Here is a 21,084-nt window from a genome sequence, read left to right as displayed (position 1 = left end):
CTATTTACAAACCAATAAGAAACATGCTTTTAAAACGCAGAAACAGGCACCCTACTTTTCAGTCTATAATGTTCTCAAACAGTCAATCATTTCTCTTCTTTCTTCAAAACTGCATCTTATCCACCATTTTAGAAAAATCTTAGTTTTCAAACTCGCATTTCATATACAGACACCTTCTGAGTGCATCCAGACCTCCCTTCAAGAGACTTGGAGTGTGGATTGTGGGACACAGCTCTATTTTCTGGAGCCAGAGATATGCAGAAAACAAAGGTATTGACAAAAACCTAGCTTTGCCAAATGTAGACATTAAATGGATTGGTCAGAGAGGATTAAAGTGGCACCAATTGATGCTATTGGTTAAATCCTTTTTGCATCTCCAACACCTTGACCTCATAATTGTGCACTGCGGTGGCAATGCCCTAGGGACTTTGACTGGGGTAGGTCTGGAAATGCTTATGAAGGACAGCTTTGGAGAACTAATGTCACTTTTCCCCCAAACTGCCTTTGTCTATTCTAACTTATGCCAGAGACAGAAATGGAACTGGATTTTGTTTTGCCCACTGTTATGTGATGAGTAACATTGAAATCACTGTTTGTAGTGAAATTCAATATATTCTGAGAACAGCAAAAAAGGCAAAGAAAATGTTTTATATAATACTAAAATTATGTTGTTTTGTAAAAAATATAATTTTATATATAATAACTGTCTTTTTTTTCTTCTTTTTCACAGATCCTAATTCTAAAATATGAAATTTTCGGAAATTTAAATTATAAAAAAACAACTGAAAAAAATGTTTAGCATTTTTTATATCTACTACTGTCAAGGTAAGAATAACTAAGTATGAAAATGCACAATGGGCTTTGTTTGCACACTGGTGAAGAAAGGGGGGAAGGACAGAGTTGATATGTGTGCAAACATGCTCTGTGGGTGTTGAAGTTACGGGATAAAGTCACCTTGAATTGTGAGCGTCCCTGGGGGCCAACTAACCCACCAAACATGTGCAGGAAGTGCCAGAGAGTTGCATTTCAGAGAGGTGTAAAATGGGGCATGGCCTCGGACAACCTCTCTGCAACGCAGCTCTAAGATGTTTAATAGAGGGACATGGTGGGCTAGTAGGACCCAGGGACTTTCAGGATTAAACCAGACTTAATTTCTCAACTTAAAACACGCCACAGGATGTGTTTGCACATGTCACATCAAGCCCCATCCACTCCCTTCACCACTCTGTAAACACGAGTATAACCTTTTAATGTTGGGAGATTAAGTCATCCTGAATCCTAAGAGTTCTAAGTCTGTCCCAAGCACTTGTCTGTTCATCCATCCAGCACAATGTATCTATCCTATAACCTTGCTAAAACCTAAGTACTTATAAATTTATATTGCACTCTCTTTGCAGTACTGAAATTACTCTAGTTATTAGTCATATACTTAAGGATTGGCCTAGCCACTAACCCTAGTACAAGTCAATTTCTTTATATGCTATGCATGCAGACCTGCAAGAAGCTACAAAGTATTATTACACTCTTCAAAATACCCAGTGTATACCTATGCAGTTTTGGAATCTCTCTGTCATAGAATCCCATATGACCTGAAAAAAAAGATTTGGTTAACATTTTCCATTGTACCTATTGAAAGACCACAACCATTTCAATCATTTTTCTTTGAGCATCTTTGGAGAGATATCTCTGGGATTACCTCCTGTCACTCTCATTCAATTTTTCAATGAATCAACTAGCAATATGTTTTTATTGTAATAGTTTGCCAATACCTAAGCACTTATGGGGCAGATTTAGAAGCATCCTGTACCAACAATATATCACTTTTTGTAACATAGGGATGGCACCAGACACTCCTTCATATTTACAAGGAGAGGAAAAGGCACCCTGTGTAGCTTTTTTTCCCCATGTAAATACAACCTCATCATACACACCACTTTGCGTTGAAGGGGCGTTCCATTGGTGTTGTTGTGGGTGTTTGCACACAACACTCATAGAACAATACACAGCTCCAGATTTATCATAAATCATAAATCTGGAGATGTCTATGAATGCTGCACCATCCTCCAGTTGGTGTAGCAAGGCACAAGAAGGAGAATTGTTTTCATTTCTCCTCATTTTTTCTCTTTCAATGTATGGTAAATTTCACAGCATACATTGAAAGAAGAAAATGCCTTTACTGATTGCTTTTGTGTAGAAAGGTGTCCCTTCCTGCACAAAAACAATCTCTCTACGACATAGACATGCTTGCATCATGGTGCAAGGATGCCTGTGTCACTGTATGTCTGCAGTTTGTGCAGCAGTGCAGACGGAAGCATAGAGTTGCAACATATTTATGTACATATGTTGCATCCCTGTGCTCCAGAAGTACCACAGCAGAGTGCAGCTAAAGAGTTTACATTGTCATGCTGCAACACTTCCTTATAGTTCTGCACTGATATATTTTCCATACACTACTAATGCATTATTTCAGTCAATTAGGCTATATACTTAAATTCAAACAAACTTTCACACATTAACATACAAATATAGTTCTTTCTTTAACCAAAGAAATCAGTTCTTCTTTTTGAAAAAAGAACGAAAAAAACAGGAAACTTCAGGATTTAACTGGCATTCCCAACAAAAAAAAGCAAACAAAATTCTAGCAACGATGATTTTGTTGCGCAGCGGCAGCACACACTGCTTCAACAGACTGCTCCCCATAGTAAATTAGTTTGTTGCACTTTACGCAGTGCTGCTCAAGTAGAGCAAATTCAGGACATATGTCCGGTGGTGATGGTGCTGTAGAACTGCCAGCGGTACCAGGCACTGCAGGTGGAGGGTTCTGTTCTGCTCTCCTACACTCTTCCCGTGCCAGATTTACCGGATGTAGAGTCTTCAGGTGCTTATACATCGAGGCAGTACCGCAAGAGTATTTTTCCTCAGCACTACCTCGGGACAAGAAACGGTCACAGATCCTGCAGGTTAGTTTGGTGACATTCACTTTCTTATGCCCCTCCAGAAAGGTGAAAAACTTCTACACCACCGAAACTTGCCTTTGTGGGTGTGCAGGTTCCGGTTCATCCTCTGAAGAATGTTACTCCTCTTCCTGTGGCCGCTGTCCTGAAGACATGGTGTTGTTTTTATTCTCAAAATCACCAAAAAAAAGTAATGGAAATAGTTTCTTCCGAGCACAGAGATCACTCTCCAAAAAAGCTCAAAGAAGAATGATGGAAATGAGTGTGGTCCTTCAATAGTTACAATGGGAAATGTTGTGTACCAATCAAACCTTTTTTATTTCAGGTCACATGGGGTCCGCGCACCGTGCGCACAGGCAACACGCACCTAATGTGACTTTGCAAAATTGCATTTAAAAGTAATATAAGTTTATTACAATTAAAAATGTACTATTTTTATGAATAGCTTAGATAATGTATTGCCCTAATATGTATATTAAAGACATATATATATCATTTTAGACATAAACAAAATTAGCGGGAGTCACGCACCCACTGCGTGGAACACGTGTATGACGTCATGTGGAAGCGTGCAAGAGTTGCAGATGCGCGGGAGCTGGAGTCGGAACCGGTCGCATAGCGATTGCGCACGTATCAGAAAATACGCATCCGTCCCACATCCTAAGCGGATCCTTCAAAACATTTAAAAAATTGCGGCTAGGTTCCGCGTAGCGAATGAGAAAGTTACGCTTTGGGTGCGGGACTCCCATAAAAAACTTGAATAAATAAAAAATAAAAAAAATAATCTAAATATATTAAAACAAAAAAAACTATATTTCAGTTTCAATATTTTAAAAAACATTGTTATTTCCATTTATATGCATAATATATAATGTAATTTAAAAAATAAAATATGTAAAAATAAACAGTTAAAAAACTGTAGAAAATCAGTATAAAAAGATACATATAACTATTATTACATTTAAAAATTATCATTTAAAACCCCTTTGAAATACGTAATATGTGACATCATCAGCAGTGAATTGCAGGTGTGCAAGTTATAGTTAGCAGAACTAACTAGAACAGAGGAATTTCAATGGTTTTGTACGAGTGAAATGTCCAGCTACCTATAACAGCAGTGAAACCTATCTTTTTTTTTTAGTGAATTTCTAAGGTTTTTTAAATGCTAATTCCTAACTATACCATGTCTGAAACCTATGTTTTTTTCAGTGAAAATATATATAGATATATTTTTGTAAATCGTCTCTTGTGAACTTAATTTTAGAAAAAGACGATGCAAACCCAGGATTTGGTGCAATTCTTTTATTCAATCCCCTGCACCGCCGCCATAATGCGTTTCAGCCCTCATGGGGCCTTGATCCCATGACGCGTTAAAGGATCAATCACAACCTTTTAAAGTGACAGAGCTAGTATACGTGACTAGTATTCATGGAAAAGTGGAAAAGCTTGTTCACATTGACCAAATTAGTTCATAATATTGTAAGGTAAATTAGTCAAGACTAATAGTGTGCAAAATGAGAAATAGAGATATAAATATCAATAAATATGTGGATAAGGAAATAAATATTAATTAAATAAATATAAATATAATGAAAAAACCATGGGTTTCAGGGATGTCACTGTTAGAAATTAGCATTTAAAAAACGTTAGAAATTCACCGAAAAAAACACAGGGTGGTGATGCTCTCCGGGGCCGTGGCCCCCAGCAGACCCTGCCCTTAATCAAAATTACCCCGTGGAGCTGGTAGTCCCCTGGGCACTGTGGGGAACGGCAGGAGACCCCCAACACTTAATACTTCTAATTTAAGCCCTGGGGAGTAGGTGGTCCCTGTTGCTTGGGGGGCCCGCAAGGCCTCTCTACCCATTATCATAAATGCTCCAGGAATGTAGCGGTCCCTGGGGCAGCGTGTGGGCAGGAGCCCCCCATGCAATTTTTTCAAAGAAGCCTCAGGTATGTGGCGGGCCCCATGGTTGTGGGGGCCCACGTGGCCCCCACATACATTATCAACACTGCCCCGGGACCTGGCCCACCTGGGGGCCTGTTAAAATGAAGCACGGGACACCTCACTTAATTTTTTTTATTTTCTCAGCCGGATTTGTGCACCCAACTCGATTCTCGCTGAAAAAAAAGAAAAAATGATTTTTTGGGCCTGGGGGTCAGGGTGTTACTACCCTGCTCCCTTTTCTCACCTATGGTGCCCCCCTACATATCCCTGTACCATGTGGAAGGCTTCCATGTAGTGCAGTGATATGTCAGGTGTACCTATTTTGCATTGCAATGGGTGCTGCAGCCAGCAGCATCCACCGCAATGTAAAGTATAGGTCTTGCAACCGCGTGGTGACGGTTGCATCATAATGCCTATGTTGTGACCGCCGACAGACTGTCGGGCGGTACGTCCGCCCACCATCCTAATCAGCCCCTAAGTGCTAAACTGGGTTTGTGGGTGATTAAGAATGATCTACTAAATCTCATAATAGATCTCTACAGTGGAAGGTGGATGAGAGTGGAACATTCCCACAGCAGAGTAATGACACCAAAAATCTACACCTACAATAGGAGAAGTAAAACAAGTCTGCATTCGAGGCCCTATATTGCTTAGCTTATATATTTCAGATATTGCAGACGTGCTGCAGCAAGTTAGGGGGGATCGCCCCAAACTAGCAAACACCAAAATGGAATTCCTGGCATATGCCGAGGACTTAGTCATTATATCAACTACTGCATTGCGGCCTCCTAACCCAGATCACCAGACTACATGCCTATAACATGGACAACGTGACCAACAGATTAAGATGAACAAAAATCATGCTGTGAACCTGCTTTTTTGGACCAGGTGATGCTGAGCAGGTGTCCATTTATCCATACCTTGGGACAATAAATTAAACAGACACTTCCATATGAAATACCTGCTGCAGAAATTGGCAGTAATCTCTAGAGCGATGAAAAACTTCAAGCCTCATGTATGAATTTTTGCCATAGGGCAGTGCTGCAAACCTTGCTGCTGCCCTGCCCTATGGGCAAAGAAAAGGGCAGGAATGCGTTCTATCTATCAGATACAGTGCATTCCTGTCCTTTTCCCCAGCGCTAGTGCACAATGGGCTGCCGTGTGCCAATGCAGGCAAACTTTACACCATGGTGCAAGGGTGCCTGTATTCCAGGGATAATTGTTTTTGTGCAGGAAGTAACGTTTTTGGCGCTGCCTCAGAGTTACAATTTCTCATAAATCTGGGGCAGTGTCAAAAAGCCATGGCTGTTGCTGGGCCAGCCCCAGCAACACTCAAAGCATGCCCCTTTAATGCAGAAAACGGCATTAAAGGGAACGATATTTACAAGTCAGCATTAAGCCAAAAAAGGTGGCTTAGTTCAGCATGGTGAATATGGAGCAGTCTCCTGCACCATTGGAGTGTCGCAAAAAGTGTCACTTAAAGTGGGTAAAAGTGACTTACGGGTGGCGCAAGGGGCTTTTAAATAATCCCCTCTGCATTTAAATACGCTGGGAGTGCCATGGGCACTATGGTGGTAACTCTGACTAACGCCAAGTTGGTTCTAGTTTGTACACGTGGTGAAACTTGTTGGGCTCCGGGAAATATTAGCAAAGTAGAAACAGTGTTCACAAGTGGTATCAGGAATATATTTATGAAATGCTACACTGCAGTCTAACAAAATGAGAACTGTGACTAATGCCGATTGCAGTCCAGATTACAATTAACTGTATGCACTATTGCATAGTCAGTCAAGGGGTCGCTCATAACAACCTATGATTTAACATTAGAAATCAAGTTTCAAAACTACACAGTGAAGTACCAGTGGCAGAGCCTTGTGTTCATGACATGCTGACTAAGTATAATCCGCCGATCATAAATTGCACAAAATGGCGAAAGCCACTCCAAAGTTTTAACCAAACGACCAGGTGCCTCTTAGGGCCATATGTATCGAATTTGCTAAATGAAATGTATTAAGCAGAATGTGGTGCAAAATAAGGATTGCGATTGCATTTAAGGATTCGCAAAATTTGCAATTCCTTAAATGCAATGTATGATGCAAAAGAAAATTGCTAATTGCCCCTAAGGAATCGCAAATTACCACCAACTTCAAGTTGGTGGTAATTTGCGAATTTCTTGAAAAATGCCAATGTTGGCATTTTTCAAAGTGCCATGTGATGCACATACATGCCCTTAGGGCATGTATGTGCACCACATGTGCACCCATGCTTATTTCAGGGGTGCAAGAGGGTGTCCTTTGGACACCCCTGCACCCTTGAAATTATTCTAAATTTGCGATTAGCAAATTGCGAATCGCAAATTGAAAATAGTTTCACATTCATTCCTATGGGCCTCCTGGCCCATAGAAATGAATGGGAAATTATTCCTTAATTGCGATTAGCAATTTGCTAATCGCAATTAAGGAATTTTAAGAAATCGCTAAAAAATAGCGAATTTCTACATACATACCATTTTGCGATTTCTAAATAGCGATTCCTTAAAAATCGCTATTAAGAAATCACAAAAGGGTATGTTGATACATCTGGCCCATAGACTCTGAGAGGGTGTCGCAATACAAAAACTCCAAACATATTCTAGAGTCTTGCACGATACAAAAACCATACTTCGATTTTAACTGCAGCACAAAGGCAATATCATCTCTCTTATGCTTCAGACTCCTCTGCCTTTTTTTCAGTTTGACGCATGATGGAAAACCCCTCACGATTAGACAGCACGTGCCGTCTTTGACGCTGGGAGAGGGAAACACTGGAGCACATTATCTGTTTATATCCCGAGTTATTTGACATTCGTAAAAATCTACTTAAACTTGAAACAACCATTATTACGCGGTCTTAACCACGTATGACCATTACCAGGAATACTTGCAACAAACAGGACTTTACTACGGACGTCCATAACTACAACATTTTTACCACGAATATGATGTGTTAAAGGCATGTTCGTTGTAATGGATGGTAATGGTCATAGGTTAGGAACTCAAGGCCGAGTGGGGGACTGCGTCTGGGGTGGTGGCTTTAGGGATCAGGGCCAAGAACAGGGATAGACTTAGGGTTCGGGACTGGGCAAGGGGCTTGCGGCTGGGGTGGCAGCTTTAGGACTTAGGGCCAAGAAAAAGGACAGACTTAGGGTTCAGGGCAGAGGGCTAGGGGGCTGAGTCAGGGGCGGTTTTAGGGGTCAGGGCCAGGTACAGGCACACCACGCAGGGTTCAACTCACCTCTGCTTCTCATGACCCATCAGGCTCTCCCTTGGCAGACTTAAGGTTCAAGAACGGGCAGGGGGCTGAGGCAGGGGAAGTTTTCTCTTGTTCTGGCCTCTCTGTCTCATCAGAAAATGGAAGTCCATTCATAGTGTCTATTTAGCACTGTGAGCGGATCAGGTGGGGAGAAACAGCAAAACATCTGGAACGTTCATGCCAAAGGTAATGCCTTTACCACGCATGTCAATTGAGCACCTACAGGCCCTTACCAAGCATGCCTTTATGAAGATATTATTGTGGTAAAGGCATGCTTGGTAAAGGCAAGCGTGGTAATGACGCGAGCGTTGTAAGGGCTGCAATGGAAAGGCATGTGTGTTATAGTATGTGTATTTACATCATACAACCTACTGAAACAGACTTTTAATATGAAAGGGATAAGAAAAATATGTGAGTCGATTTTATTCTGTTTTAAGGGCACTTCACCAAAACAAGTGGGACAGGCAAGGATATTTTGTAACTTTAGCAATTATGAGGTGGAATGTAAATCTTTGATGACTTAAATATGGGGACAATTAAAACAAAAGGAATTCCTTGTTATGCTTTTTTGTATATATTTATTAATTTGGGCAGATTATCTGTATTTAAATGTTCATTTTTTCTTTATTAATAAATGTGTCATATATTGTATATGGTTTTAAGTAACTGGACAAATAAAATATTATCTTATCTGATCGATAGGTTTAAAGGGGGGGCATGGCTAACCGCCTAACATGGCTGTCACGGATTGAAGAGGCTTCAGAACGCGGGGATAATAATCCTGTCATGCCGGTGCATCTAGAGCTGTATAGGACCTCGGATCAACGGGCTGCCACTGCTGTGCTCCTATATGGAGGCTGCACTGGCCTCCCAGCCTCTAACAACCAAAAGTGTCGTGGAGAACGCTTGAGGGAGAGCTCGCCTGGAGCTGTAGCTTGACCGGAGAGTAGAGGCCTTTGCTGCTGTTAGGTGGCAATCACTGGACCATGTGATGCTACGAACCAGAGGTCGGGGCTGGTGAATCGGCTGGACTCCAGTTGGTGGTTTCGTCAGACTGGCCTCAGTGGGGTGGCACTGGGGGAGTGGGGTCACCTGGGCCCTGCTGAGCGAGCCCTGTGGCCTTTGGCGGGGCTTAGGTGGTACCTCCGGCTGGCTGCCTCAAGGGCGGACTAGATGGTGCTTGATGCTGACCCTCTCAACTTGCTGGCAGTACTAGGGGGGGTGCACGGACACCTTGAACTGCCACCGACCCTAATCAGATGGAGCCCTGCCCCAACATACTCCATGGAGTGATCAGCGGACACACCCCAGGCTTGGATGGCCTAACACCAGCACTGGGCCTATCAGACCTGAACTGATGTGACCGGAGTTTCTGGTCTGAGGTCGCTACCAAGAGAGTGCCTGGAATAGAGACGCTGCGGCTGCACCGGCAGAGTGCAGGACCTTACCGCCCCTCCCTCCCTTGCCGTTTCGCATTCCCCTGGAGATTCTGCCTGGCCTTGACACTCTACCTGCTGCTGAGCGCTGGCACCCGGTTGAGGAGGTCGACCCCCCGGGTCCCACAGGTGAGGAGAGGAGCGCTGGGGGGAGCCCCTGACTTGCAACCTGCTTCAGGAGCATAACTCAGTGAATCAGCTGGGCTGCGGTGCCACTCCCCCCCTCCCCAAGCTGCCATTTTGACTGTAATCTGCCTCTGCCCTAAAGAGCGCTGGCCCTGATGAGGGGCAAGTACACAGTACCTTGCTCATTAGCTCCCGCAATGACTCCAGCAGAGGATGCAGTGGAGGCTAACAATAGTGCTGCACCGGCCCCTACGCCCTCCTGCACCTGCCCACTGACACTTTCCGGGCGGGTCTGGTGGTGAAGCGCACCTCACCCGATAATATTGTTTCGACGGTGGAGGAGAATGGGGCACTACCACCTGGGATCTGTCTGTTCAGTGTGGTAACTGCACTGTGGCTTGCACAGGGCTAATTGTATAGTGTACTCACCTGTACAGAACGGGAAACATCCTTTACAACGCAACTTTTACCACGCAATGCCTTTACAACGCGGTAATTACAACGAATACCTTTACAACGCATTGCGCTGGGGGGCGCTCTAGGATAGGGAATAGATTTAATTTACTATCCAACACCTTCCCTACTATCCACGGGGACTGGAGTTGGAATAGTAAATTAAACTATTCACTATCCAGCGCCCCAAAGCACTATGCGTTGTAAAGGTATTCGTTGTAAATACCGCGTTGTAAAGGCATGCGTGGTAAAGTATGCGTTGTAATGTCATACATCCGTACAGAACTGATAGTAGTGCAACACTGCCAGCCTAAATTAACACAGGGCGCTCTGACCGGAATATAAGTTGTGCAGTTTTTTTGCCAGGACTTTGCTACATCCCCCTGACCTGAATATACCTTCTCCAGGGGAGAAAAATGCAAGCCCGGAGCTGTGGTGCCTGTCGCCACCCTCACACACCGGGGGGACATCTCCAGTCAGACGTGAGTGCAGGCACACACATTGTGGCGGACAAAGGGGAAGGTGCTGGAAACAGTCACAGCCACTTATCACACTGGGGAGGACTCAGACAACTCTACACAGCCGTCCTCGCCAAATTCAGTTCCTCCCCCAATGTAGAGAGGCCTCAGGATAAGCTGGACTTCATTTTACAGGAGGTCAGAGACTCACGAAAGGCCATCGAGCAGCAGATAGGGTAGCTCACAACGGGCTTCACTCTGCTAAAAGCTGACCACATCAATCTCACTGAACTGGTGAAATCACATGGGTGCACTCTGACGGAGGTCGAACCCTAAGTAAAGGAACATACAACACAGATCTAACTGTTCCAATAGCAGGTAATGGCGTACAGGACAGGATTGAAGATGCAGAGGGTAGGAACCGTAGAAACAATGTGCATATCGTAGGTCTTCCGGAACGCAGTGAGGGCCCCAACACTGCAGTTTTTATGGAGCAATGGTTTCGCGGATATGTGGCCCCAAAGGGACTTTGGCCCTTCTTCTGTGCTGAGAGAGCCCACCGAATCCCTACGGCCAAGTGAAAAGCTGTACTTCCGGCGAGACCCTTGAGAGTCAAGATACTAAATTAGAGACCGGGACATACTTCCACAGAAGGCACATGAACGGACACAAATCCAATTTAAAAATCACCGGGTGTCACAATACCCTGACTATACACTAATGGTGCAACGCCAAAGGTCTTTCTTCCAAACAGTAAAAAAGAAGTTACGGACCTTGCAAGTAAAATATGCACTGCTGTTTCCTGCCCGCCTAAAACTAATTCATGAACAAAAAACAAACTTCTTTGACAGCCCAGACGATGCGGAGGAGTGAATTGAGGTGATGGATCCAATGTCAAGTCCTGGGGCCACTATCTGTGCCGTGCCCAACAGTCCTAAATGCAATCCAGGTCGCAGGTTCCACTGTAACACCAAGGGAGTGAAACAATCACAAATCCCCAACCCCACGTATGAACAGGCTCAATCTGGTAGGGAAGAGGCTCTTGCAGCTGCAGCCTCCATCAGAGAAGGCAACCTTCAGATTGCAACTGATTCTTCAGAAGACAGTACCATCCATTCTGACTCTGACCATAGTATTACACTATACCTGTCAGTGACACCTCAGACAGCGGACGATCTGCTGGGATGAGCCAGATGGTGTGGTCTCACTGGGCCTGCCACTGGGACACATACGCAGTTAATGTCTGATTGGCACTTTTTCAACTGCATGTATCCTTTCTTTTATGTACTTTGCATGATGCTGACTGATATTGACTTAAAGTAGGGTCTCGCTGGGGTTTGTCGACTATTTGATGCTAGCACCTGCATCTGTAGAGTGTGTTCGAGGATCCTGTTTGTGGCACTGCAGCGGCTGTTGCCCGGTATGAGGTTAGATGGACTAATGTATCATTTTCTATTCAAGTTACCCTAACGGCGTTAAGCAATTTAAAAGTAGTGAGGCATCCCCCTGGGCTCTGTAGAGCTCCCAAGGCAATACTTGTCTGAAAGAACCATGATGGGCATTAGCGACCACCCGCACAAAGCAAATGCGCCGTATACATGCAGTGTTCTTTGCTTGTTTAAGTTCTTTGTTTGGCTCAGCATAGTTCAATGGCTGAGTCGTGTATTGTTCATTCAAAGGGGGTTGGGGAGTCTGGTCCACGATTAGTGATTGGCTCTAAGTCAGAGAGCGTGGCACAACAACACCATGCTCGGCTCCAATAGTTTCATCACCAGGAATGTGCAGGGCTAGGCTCTGTACACAAACCGCAAAGAGTGCATGCCCAGCTACTTAGACGCATGGCGCAGATAGTGTTCTTCCAGGAACCACACCTCACCGAGTCAGAAGCCGGCACAGTTTGCAAGAAATGGAGGGGACAGGTCTTCTCTAAAAAGTACTCGGTCTTTGCGAGAGGGGCAACCATATGGATTAGGCATGGGGTTCCCTTTATAGAGTTGGAACGACGTACCGATGACCAAGGCAGATACATACTATTACGCGGGACACTAGACGGTTTGCCAGTGGTATTGGGTAGCATCTATGCCCCAAACTGTGAGCAAGACAAATTGTTTAACAGGTTGAGCACAGTGCTGACTGGGTGAGACATGTACTCGTGGATTTTGGGAGGTGACTGCAATTCGGTGCCAGATGTATCACTAGACATGAGCACACCCTCCCCTGAACGGAGCAGGTACTGTAAGGCAAGCTGAGGCCCTTAGCAGCTTAGAAGCTGGCCTTTTGGGTGGGCACTGGGGAACATATGGAGAATATTTTGCCCAACATACAAGGAATACTCCTTTTCTAGCCTGTCCACCAATTAAAACACGCATTGACAGACTTTTTTGTTCCCTTAACATTGCAGCACAAATGATCATGCCACATATCTAGGGAAGACCTTTTCTGATGATAAGCCCCTGGAAATCTGCATTATATGGGGCAGAATACCTATCCCAGTCCCCACATGGAAGCTATGGCCCCAGATGCTAGAGGATCCCCCCTTCTGCAGCATGTCCATGACTATCACTAACTATTTTTTAGAAAACTCGAACACTGCCTCCTCTAACCTGATAGAGTGGGATGTGCTCAAAGTGGTTATCAGGGGTGCTGCAATAGGCGCTACTGTAGGGTCCAGGCAGAAAACACATAAAACCCTTGTCAGGGTCAAAAACGCAATGAATGTGCTGGATCAGGCGGCAGCAAACGACCCGACCAAACGTGCCCCATTACAGGAACTGCAAATACAACATGCTGAACTGTTAGAAACCCTCCGGGTCATAGACCATAGAAGGTCCACACAGCTGAAACACACTGAGGCTGACAAATCTGGGGCAGTATTGGCTAAAATATTGAGGGATGACCCGACACCTTCAGTGATTTATAACATTAACGTTCCAGGGCTGGGTACAGCTTGCTCGCAGCGGGATATAAATGACGAATTCTGAAACTACTATGGTACTTTATACAGCGCGCCAAGACGCATTGACGCTTCGCTCATCGACACATTTCTAGAGGGACTTCCTTATCTGAAGTTAACTGTGGAGACGCAGAATAGTTTAACAGGACCAATTACAGAAATGGAAATAAAAGCAGCCACCAAAGGGCTTCCTCGAAATAAGGCCCCAGGCCTAGACGTCCTGCCGATGGAATTTTTTAACTCCTATTCTGAGGCTTTAGTCCCTAAACTGGAGGAATTATATAATAAAGAGCTAGAACTAGGACACCTCCCACAGACCACAATGCAGGCATTGGTGGTATCGCTCCCCAAGCTGTGCCAGCTCAGATCTTTTGGGCTATCACCCACTCTCGCTTCTAGTGACAGAGTACAAGATCTTGAGTAAGATCCTAGCCAACAGACTTCTACCCCACCTACACACATTAATACATAAGGATCAATGCAGATTTGTGCCGGCGCGTAGCACGTGGTTAAATATCAGAAGGCTACATCATGTCGTAGCCACTGCTCCTGCAGAGTTTGGAGATGCTGGCTGCATAGCACTGGACTTGCACCAGGCTTTTGATACTCTCACGTGGGGCTACATGTTCAAGGCCCTGGAGAAGTTTGGATTGCCTCCTGAGTACCTTGGATGCGTGCAACGGTTATACACTGGCCCTACTGCGAGAGCACGCACTGGCAATCACAGCTCACAGGAGCACACGGTGCACAGGGGCACAAGACAGGGATGCCCCCTGTCCCCTTTGCTATTTGTGCTGGCCATACAGCCGCTGGCACTTAAATTGCGTCAGGAAGCCGGCCCGTTGAGGATTCCGATAAAGGGCACAACACACTTGATATCAGCCTATGCTAACGACATTATTATATATTTACGGGACCTTTTAGGCTCCTTGGAACCCCTTCACAGTATCTTTTCAAGTTTAGAACAGCGTTATGGTCTAGCCATCAATGAAGGAAAAACAACTGCCTTTGTCTTGCATGAAGGTGACCGCCAAGATGGCATTAGCCTTGGACGATACCTTATACCGGTGGCACATAGCACATTTAAATTCCTAGGTATACATATCTATAGGTCACAAGAAGATCAACTGGATGGCAACATGATGAAAGCAATACGTGCAGGGCGGTCGAGGGTCGTATTTTGGTCCTCATTGCCGCTCTCAGTAATGGGACGGGTTGCCATATCCAAGATGGTGGTCCTTCCTCGACTATTATACTACTTTACTAACTTGTCAATACTAGTCCCCCCCTCTGTACGCCATACCTTAGACACAATGCTGTTAGATCTGCTATGGAGGAACGGGCGCCTGAGGGTAAGCCTTAAAAAACTACAACTAGAGGCGCACAAGGGAGGGCTGGTGGTACCGGAATTCAGAGCGTATTATTACGCCAGTCAGTTGCAATGGCTGTCCTATTGGACTGTGGGTAGGAACCAACAAGAAATAGGATACAATTCGCAGGACATCGGATGAGGGATACTTCATACACTGTTCCTGCTGAAAAGCAAACTTCCCCCTGTACACCACCACTACTTAAAACCGTGCTTCAGTGTTGGAAGAAAGTGTTGACGTACATGCCCCGCTCTATTCCCTATGCTGGGAACATCCTGTTGCTGGGGATTCCAATTCCAGGAGGAAGACTCACAAAGCAGAGCTTGCAGGCCTGGACAGAAGTGGGTGTGGACACTGTGAGTGTCCTATATATTGACAGTACACTTCTAGATCATGGGAACTTCATGTCCATTACAGGGGCGCCCGGACGCCTATACTTAACGCATGCTATGGTAATACATTATGAGAAGAAGACCTGGGCCCCTCAATGGACGGAACACGCACCGCACAAATTAGTTCATACACTATACTATATGGGAGCGGGACGACACCTCATAAAATGGCTATATTTAGGTATCAACCCTCAGACAGCAACGCCCCTCACGGATCTGAGAGCAAAGTGGGTAGACGCTTTTGAACGAGATATCCCTGATAAGGCTTGGGCATGCACATTAGGGCATCACAAAAGAATGTCTCGAAATGCAAAATTTTAATTCATACAGTGTATGATATTTCACAGGTCCTACTTAACCCCACGCCGCCTACAACGGATGTTCCCGGATACTCCACATCATTGCCCACGCTGTAAGTCTGAAGAGGAGGTTTCACGCATATGTTATGGGCATGTCCTCGCCTTAGAGATTATTGGGAGGGGGTAGGTGGCACTGTGACAGAGGTCACACACCTGCAGATTGCAGACAATGTAGAAGAATGCTTGTTGGGACTCCGCATGCGCTAGAGCGCCCAGAAAGTGCAGCTTCGCTCTCTTGATCTCGCCCTTATAATAGTGATAAGAGCCATAACAATGAGATGGAAATCTGTGAGACCCCCTGCACTGTCCACAAGGCATGATGAGGTTATTCGATGGAGTAGCTCCAAAAGTGTGGCAATGAGGCAAGAAGAAGCCCGAGGGCTGCACAAACCCTCAATCTACATGGAATAGGACGTCGTGCTAGCCTTTTAGGGTGATAGACCTCAACCTGCAGCATGATACTCCAGTAACACTGTAGCTTACCCCAACCACGGCACTGCAACCAGAGGACCACAGGTGGGAGCATATCCCCGCGCAGGGCTAAAATGAAAGGGAGCACTGTGCACTACCCGTATGCGCAATAGTTGGTTTACTATCTAGATTTGGTGGACCAGAACACAGGTGGAGGGAGGCAGTGGGGAGGGTATTAATTAGTAGTTCTATTGATAGCCTTATCCTGCTTAGGACATGTTTTCTCTATTGTCATATTTCGCAGTACGACAATGTGACAGTGTGTACTGTTGATGTGCGTATATATGTATACTGTACTGAATTTGATACAGTGAATCAGCTGTATAAAGCTAAAAATGACAAAGAAATACTTTTGTAACTACTACATATCGCTTTATGGCAATCAATAAAGTTTGTGTAAAAAAAAAAAAATGAATAGGTTTAAAGGGGGCCAGAATCAGTCAGGTTTACTCTTAGCACAAGTAAACGTGTCACAGCATCACTTAGTAGGTGACTAATTCTTATAAGTATGTTTGGGCAGAAATCGAACTGTCAAAATATGGCCCAGTTCCCTGAATTGCATGGGATCTAGAAGTGCACCAGACTTAAGTGCTAAAGATATACTCCGTGAGTGGAGCGGCATAAAGCAGCCCACTTCATATCTAGAGAGAAAGTCTAGATCTCAATGGAACAAAATTAATGTAATAAAGGAAATAATTAGTTGAACTCTTGAAAAGTAGGGTACAGCTCATGAACCAGTACTGATGGCCTGAAGTGTGTCTAATGTATGAGATCTGCTTTTTTCACATAATATTCATTTAAATTATGTATCTGGGACAGGAAATACTTAATTTCAAGTTAGAGACTGCACGAATTACTCTCATCAAAAGGAGGCCTGGAAGCTGCGAAAGTTGGAATACAAATATCACGACACAGATCTAACTAACACGCATCTGTTATTTATAAACTGTAACTAAAAGTGAACAAACTTTATCTTCACCTTTCATTGTTATTTCCATAGTTCGTCAATGAATTCCCAACAAGAATGTCTGCTCCATTCAGCCTCTCGGCAAAAGAGTCTCTGTTGGTGATGTAAATGGCATAAATCTTCAGTGGTTTCAGTAAATCCAGCCTCCACCAGGGACCATATTCATAATCTGTATGGGAGCAGGATCCATGGGAAGCATTGGGATCCGGGTTTCCATCTACGGCGTTGATTGCATGTGCCGTGTAACCGTATAGAGCGTGTGCTCCGGCAACAATAGTTGACTGGGTGGCTCGACCACCCAGGGCCACATTCTCACCTGAAAGTAGACAAGCGCTTTAGGTTAGAAGAGGCCTGTAGGGATTACGTCTCTAGAATAATACCCTGCGCTACAACATGTTTATCTCATAGTATAGTTATTCATTAATACATTTACCAGGTACACAAGGGTGTTTAGAAATCAGTGTCCCTATGCTAGAGGTTTTTACATCATAAATACTGCAAACAGTTAAAAGCATGCAAGACATGCATAATTGACCAACGTGACCATTCACAAAGTAAATATTTACTTGAAAGACTTGAAACACTTTAAAGGCTTTGCACACAACACTTGCTACAGATACCTGCATTTCTCATGACATATAGAACAGTGTTTTCCCGACCTTTGTTAAATAGGCCTCAATTTGGGCCTAGCAGTCACATTGTTCAAAATGGATGCCTTTTCCCAGCACATTTCAATATCTGTCATTTCTGCAGTACACAGTCAAGCAGAATCATGTTTGTTTATTTCCATGGGTATTTTTCTTCCTTGTCTCGATGAACCCTCCCGAACCTAGTCACCAAACTGTAACTTTAATTCAAAGTTGTTCCATTAGCTATGGTATACTATTCATTCATAATAACCTGCTGTTCACGGATCAAGTTTGTCCCACCATCTCCGGATGGCATTAGTATAGAGTTTTCAAAATAGATATTCATGTAGCGGGATAGTGCTTAGGTTCTATGACAATATGACACTTAGAAAAGTTGTGCTCTGATTTGCAAAGAAATCAACACATGTGATTGTACCATGATGATTCAGCAGTTTTAGTGATTTCCAATTTGAAGATAATATATAAAAATCCTCAGTTTTGGGGGGCTGAGAGAGCTTTCCTTAATGCTACAAGGGATGCTGTCTATTCCTCTCTTGATTTTGCTGTCCACTTGGAACTCAAAATATTTCTGATTTGCACACTTCTCTGTAATGCCATATTTTGTGAGAGCCTTCATGGTGATTATTCTGTTCCGCATTTTAGAATTTTTGTAATAATGCATTTAAACTATACTGCTGATGTAGAATTAGAAGTGATTGTGCAGGCTGTTTTCATTTATTGACTGTAATTCAGATATTTGTGCTGTGTTGGGAGGAGCCTTACCTCTGGGACACATTAATACTTGAAATTGAGGTTTAACAGTGTCTCCAATTCATCGAAGTGTTGGTGGTCTGTAAAGGTCGGATTGTAAGTATGTATAGAGTCACATGATTCTTGTGGCATTTTGGTGACTGAGAGTGTTGCGGTGTGGTACTGAATATTGTGGTCTGTGCGGAGTGATGGATTGTTATGCTGTGAGTGAGGTATTTGATTGTGCAATGTTGATTCTGACTTTGATGTACTATTCTTATTTGTGATTTGCGTCAGAGAGGTTTGGTTAATTATGTGTTGGTTTGATTATCGAATTCGCCGAAATCCAAAATCTCAAGATACTATTGTTGAACTTATCAACAAAATGATACTGTGACTTTCAAGACACCACATGCATACAGATAGAGCCTTTTTCTGAATTAACAAGTTTTCCTTTTAAGGCGTTGTGTGCCTAATTTAAGTTGGGGAAATTTGCTCTTCAGTGTACAAGAGTAAATACACTAGCCAAAAGTGGATTGCTGCTGGACAGGAGTCTGCTTTAGTGTGCCTTAAATTTGACAAGTGCCACAGAAGTACTGGTTTTATTTTTATTGTTTGCAAGATTTGTTTTCTTTTAACTTAATTATTTTTTCTTATATACATTTTTATTTTGTTTATTTATGTTCATTGACATGGCCTGTGCAATTGTTTTCTAATTCACAGTTAGTCAGCCGAGGAGTCATGCTTGGATTTCTGAGATGTCACCACAGAAACATGCTGTTGTTGCTTGGTTGCTGTCAGAGTCGCTCTGCGATTGGCTGAACTTTGGCATAGCTATGCTGCAATTTGCTGTTGTATCGTACCTTGTCTAATGTAGTTTCTGAATTATGTTGAGTGAGAATAATGGATGCTATGTTGAAAAAGCCTAATCTCCTAGTGAGGGCCAGAATATTCCTGCTGAGGGTCCACCTGCTTATGAAATGATGATGAGTATTGTTTTTTATATATTGACCAGGATTTGTGAGAGGCATGAAAATGACTTACAGTTTTCTTTAGAAGGTACCTTTAACATTATAACGTTTCTTGAGGAAACCCATGATTGATAGAAAGTTGTTACCTAGACCAACACAGTTTTATGCAGGAAGACAATGGCTAAAAAGAAGGAAAGAAAGAAAATGAAGGAGCAGGGGAAGGGTTTATTTAGACAGTAGCTGAGATGCTGGTGGGATCATCATGAGAGATGCTGGATAGACGATATGATAGAGGGAGTGAGAGTTTTTCCCACAATAGTCAAAGAGACAGCAGACAAAAAGAAAACCATTGAGGGAGATATAGGTTCTAGACCTCCTCCATACACTGATGGGATCCAAAGACAGGAGCAGAGTTCGGTGGCATTTGATGTGGGTGCAACTGAAGAGGGTCTGAGTGTACAAGCACAGTGATTGACGGCAATCACTGTGCAGTTTCATTTGAATCTGAGTGCCTCACCAGAAAATGCATTGGCATTTTTAGTGAGTACTGGCAGAGAAGCGTCTATTTTCTCTCCATTTTCAAGTGACAGGTCTATTGATGTTACTGTTTAGACTCCGGAAAAGAGATATTAATATTGTATATATTAATATTGTATTTAATTATAGAATTATTTGGGAAAAATATTGCAGGGATCAATTGACACAAATAGGTTGATGACAATTAAATAAATTATGGATGAAAAGAGGCACTTAAACAAAGAGCAGCAATGTGCATGAAACAAGCATATGATAGGCTTGAGTAACTAGCAAATGAGGGGGAGGTTGATATCAGTACAATTTTAAATGTGCAGAGACATTACAAAATGGATTTGACCAATGATAACATAGAACAACTAAGCTTAATAATTTAACAAGCCCACATTAAGGATCTGGTTGATAATGTACTGGAGGGAAGGTGGAAGAAGATGATTGTTACTAAAAAAAAGCTTCAGCAGCAGGAAAGAACTCAAAGGGTTCAGTTAGTGATTCAGAGTTGGTGGCAGTCCCAGAATTTCCACTGAGGGAAGTACATGGAGAGAATTATGTGCAAAGGCTTTGAGCAAGAAGTGTTCTTTGTACTTTTACAACACATTTTCCAGAATTGCTAGAAGAACCAGAGAAATAGTGCGAGGAAGTTCATAGATTAACATAACACTGGAAAATGCTTCAGACTGATTTGGATGCAGTGTTTGAGATTGTTGTTCCTGGTGATTTATGGACTGAATATAAGGTTGCTGTTGCTTAACCAACTGAAGAACCAGCTAGGTCTGTGGCTGATAATGCTCCATCTCACTTGATTGCTGACAAGTACAGTGAAGTGATGGAGCATTTGAAAAAGAAAGTCCCAGAGAACAAAATTATTCATGCAAAGATTTTGAGAGTAGTGCATGCTAAATATGAGAGGCTAGTTGTTTTGTATCTGCCTTTGTTATGGTGTTGGGTTCTGAGCTTAGTTTGCATATTCAGCAGAGTGTAAAGTGCAAGGAGACTAAGGGTATTGATGAGATACTGAAGTATGC

General features: G+C 43.4%; 1 protein-coding gene across 1 annotated transcript in view; it reads right to left on the bottom strand.

The window, feature by feature from the left end:
• Positions 1–21,084, bottom strand: part of LOC144763944 (fucolectin-4-like) — a 306,460-nt gene that overhangs the window by 60,763 nt on the left and 224,613 nt on the right. The window contains exon 5 of the mRNA XM_078649989.1: positions 17,188–17,491. Within this exon, the coding sequence (XP_078506115.1) occupies positions 17,188–17,491 (304 nt within the window). The remainder of the gene's footprint in view (positions 1–17,187; positions 17,492–21,084) is intronic.

Source organism: Lissotriton helveticus, chromosome 6 (assembly GCF_964261635.1).
Source record: "Lissotriton helveticus chromosome 6, aLisHel1.1, whole genome shotgun sequence".
In the NCBI taxonomy this organism is placed as follows: Eukaryota; Metazoa; Chordata; class Amphibia; order Caudata; family Salamandridae; genus Lissotriton; species Lissotriton helveticus.
The sequence above is the reverse complement of the archived record's forward strand: the minus strand, read 5'-3'. Positions and strand labels throughout refer to the sequence as shown.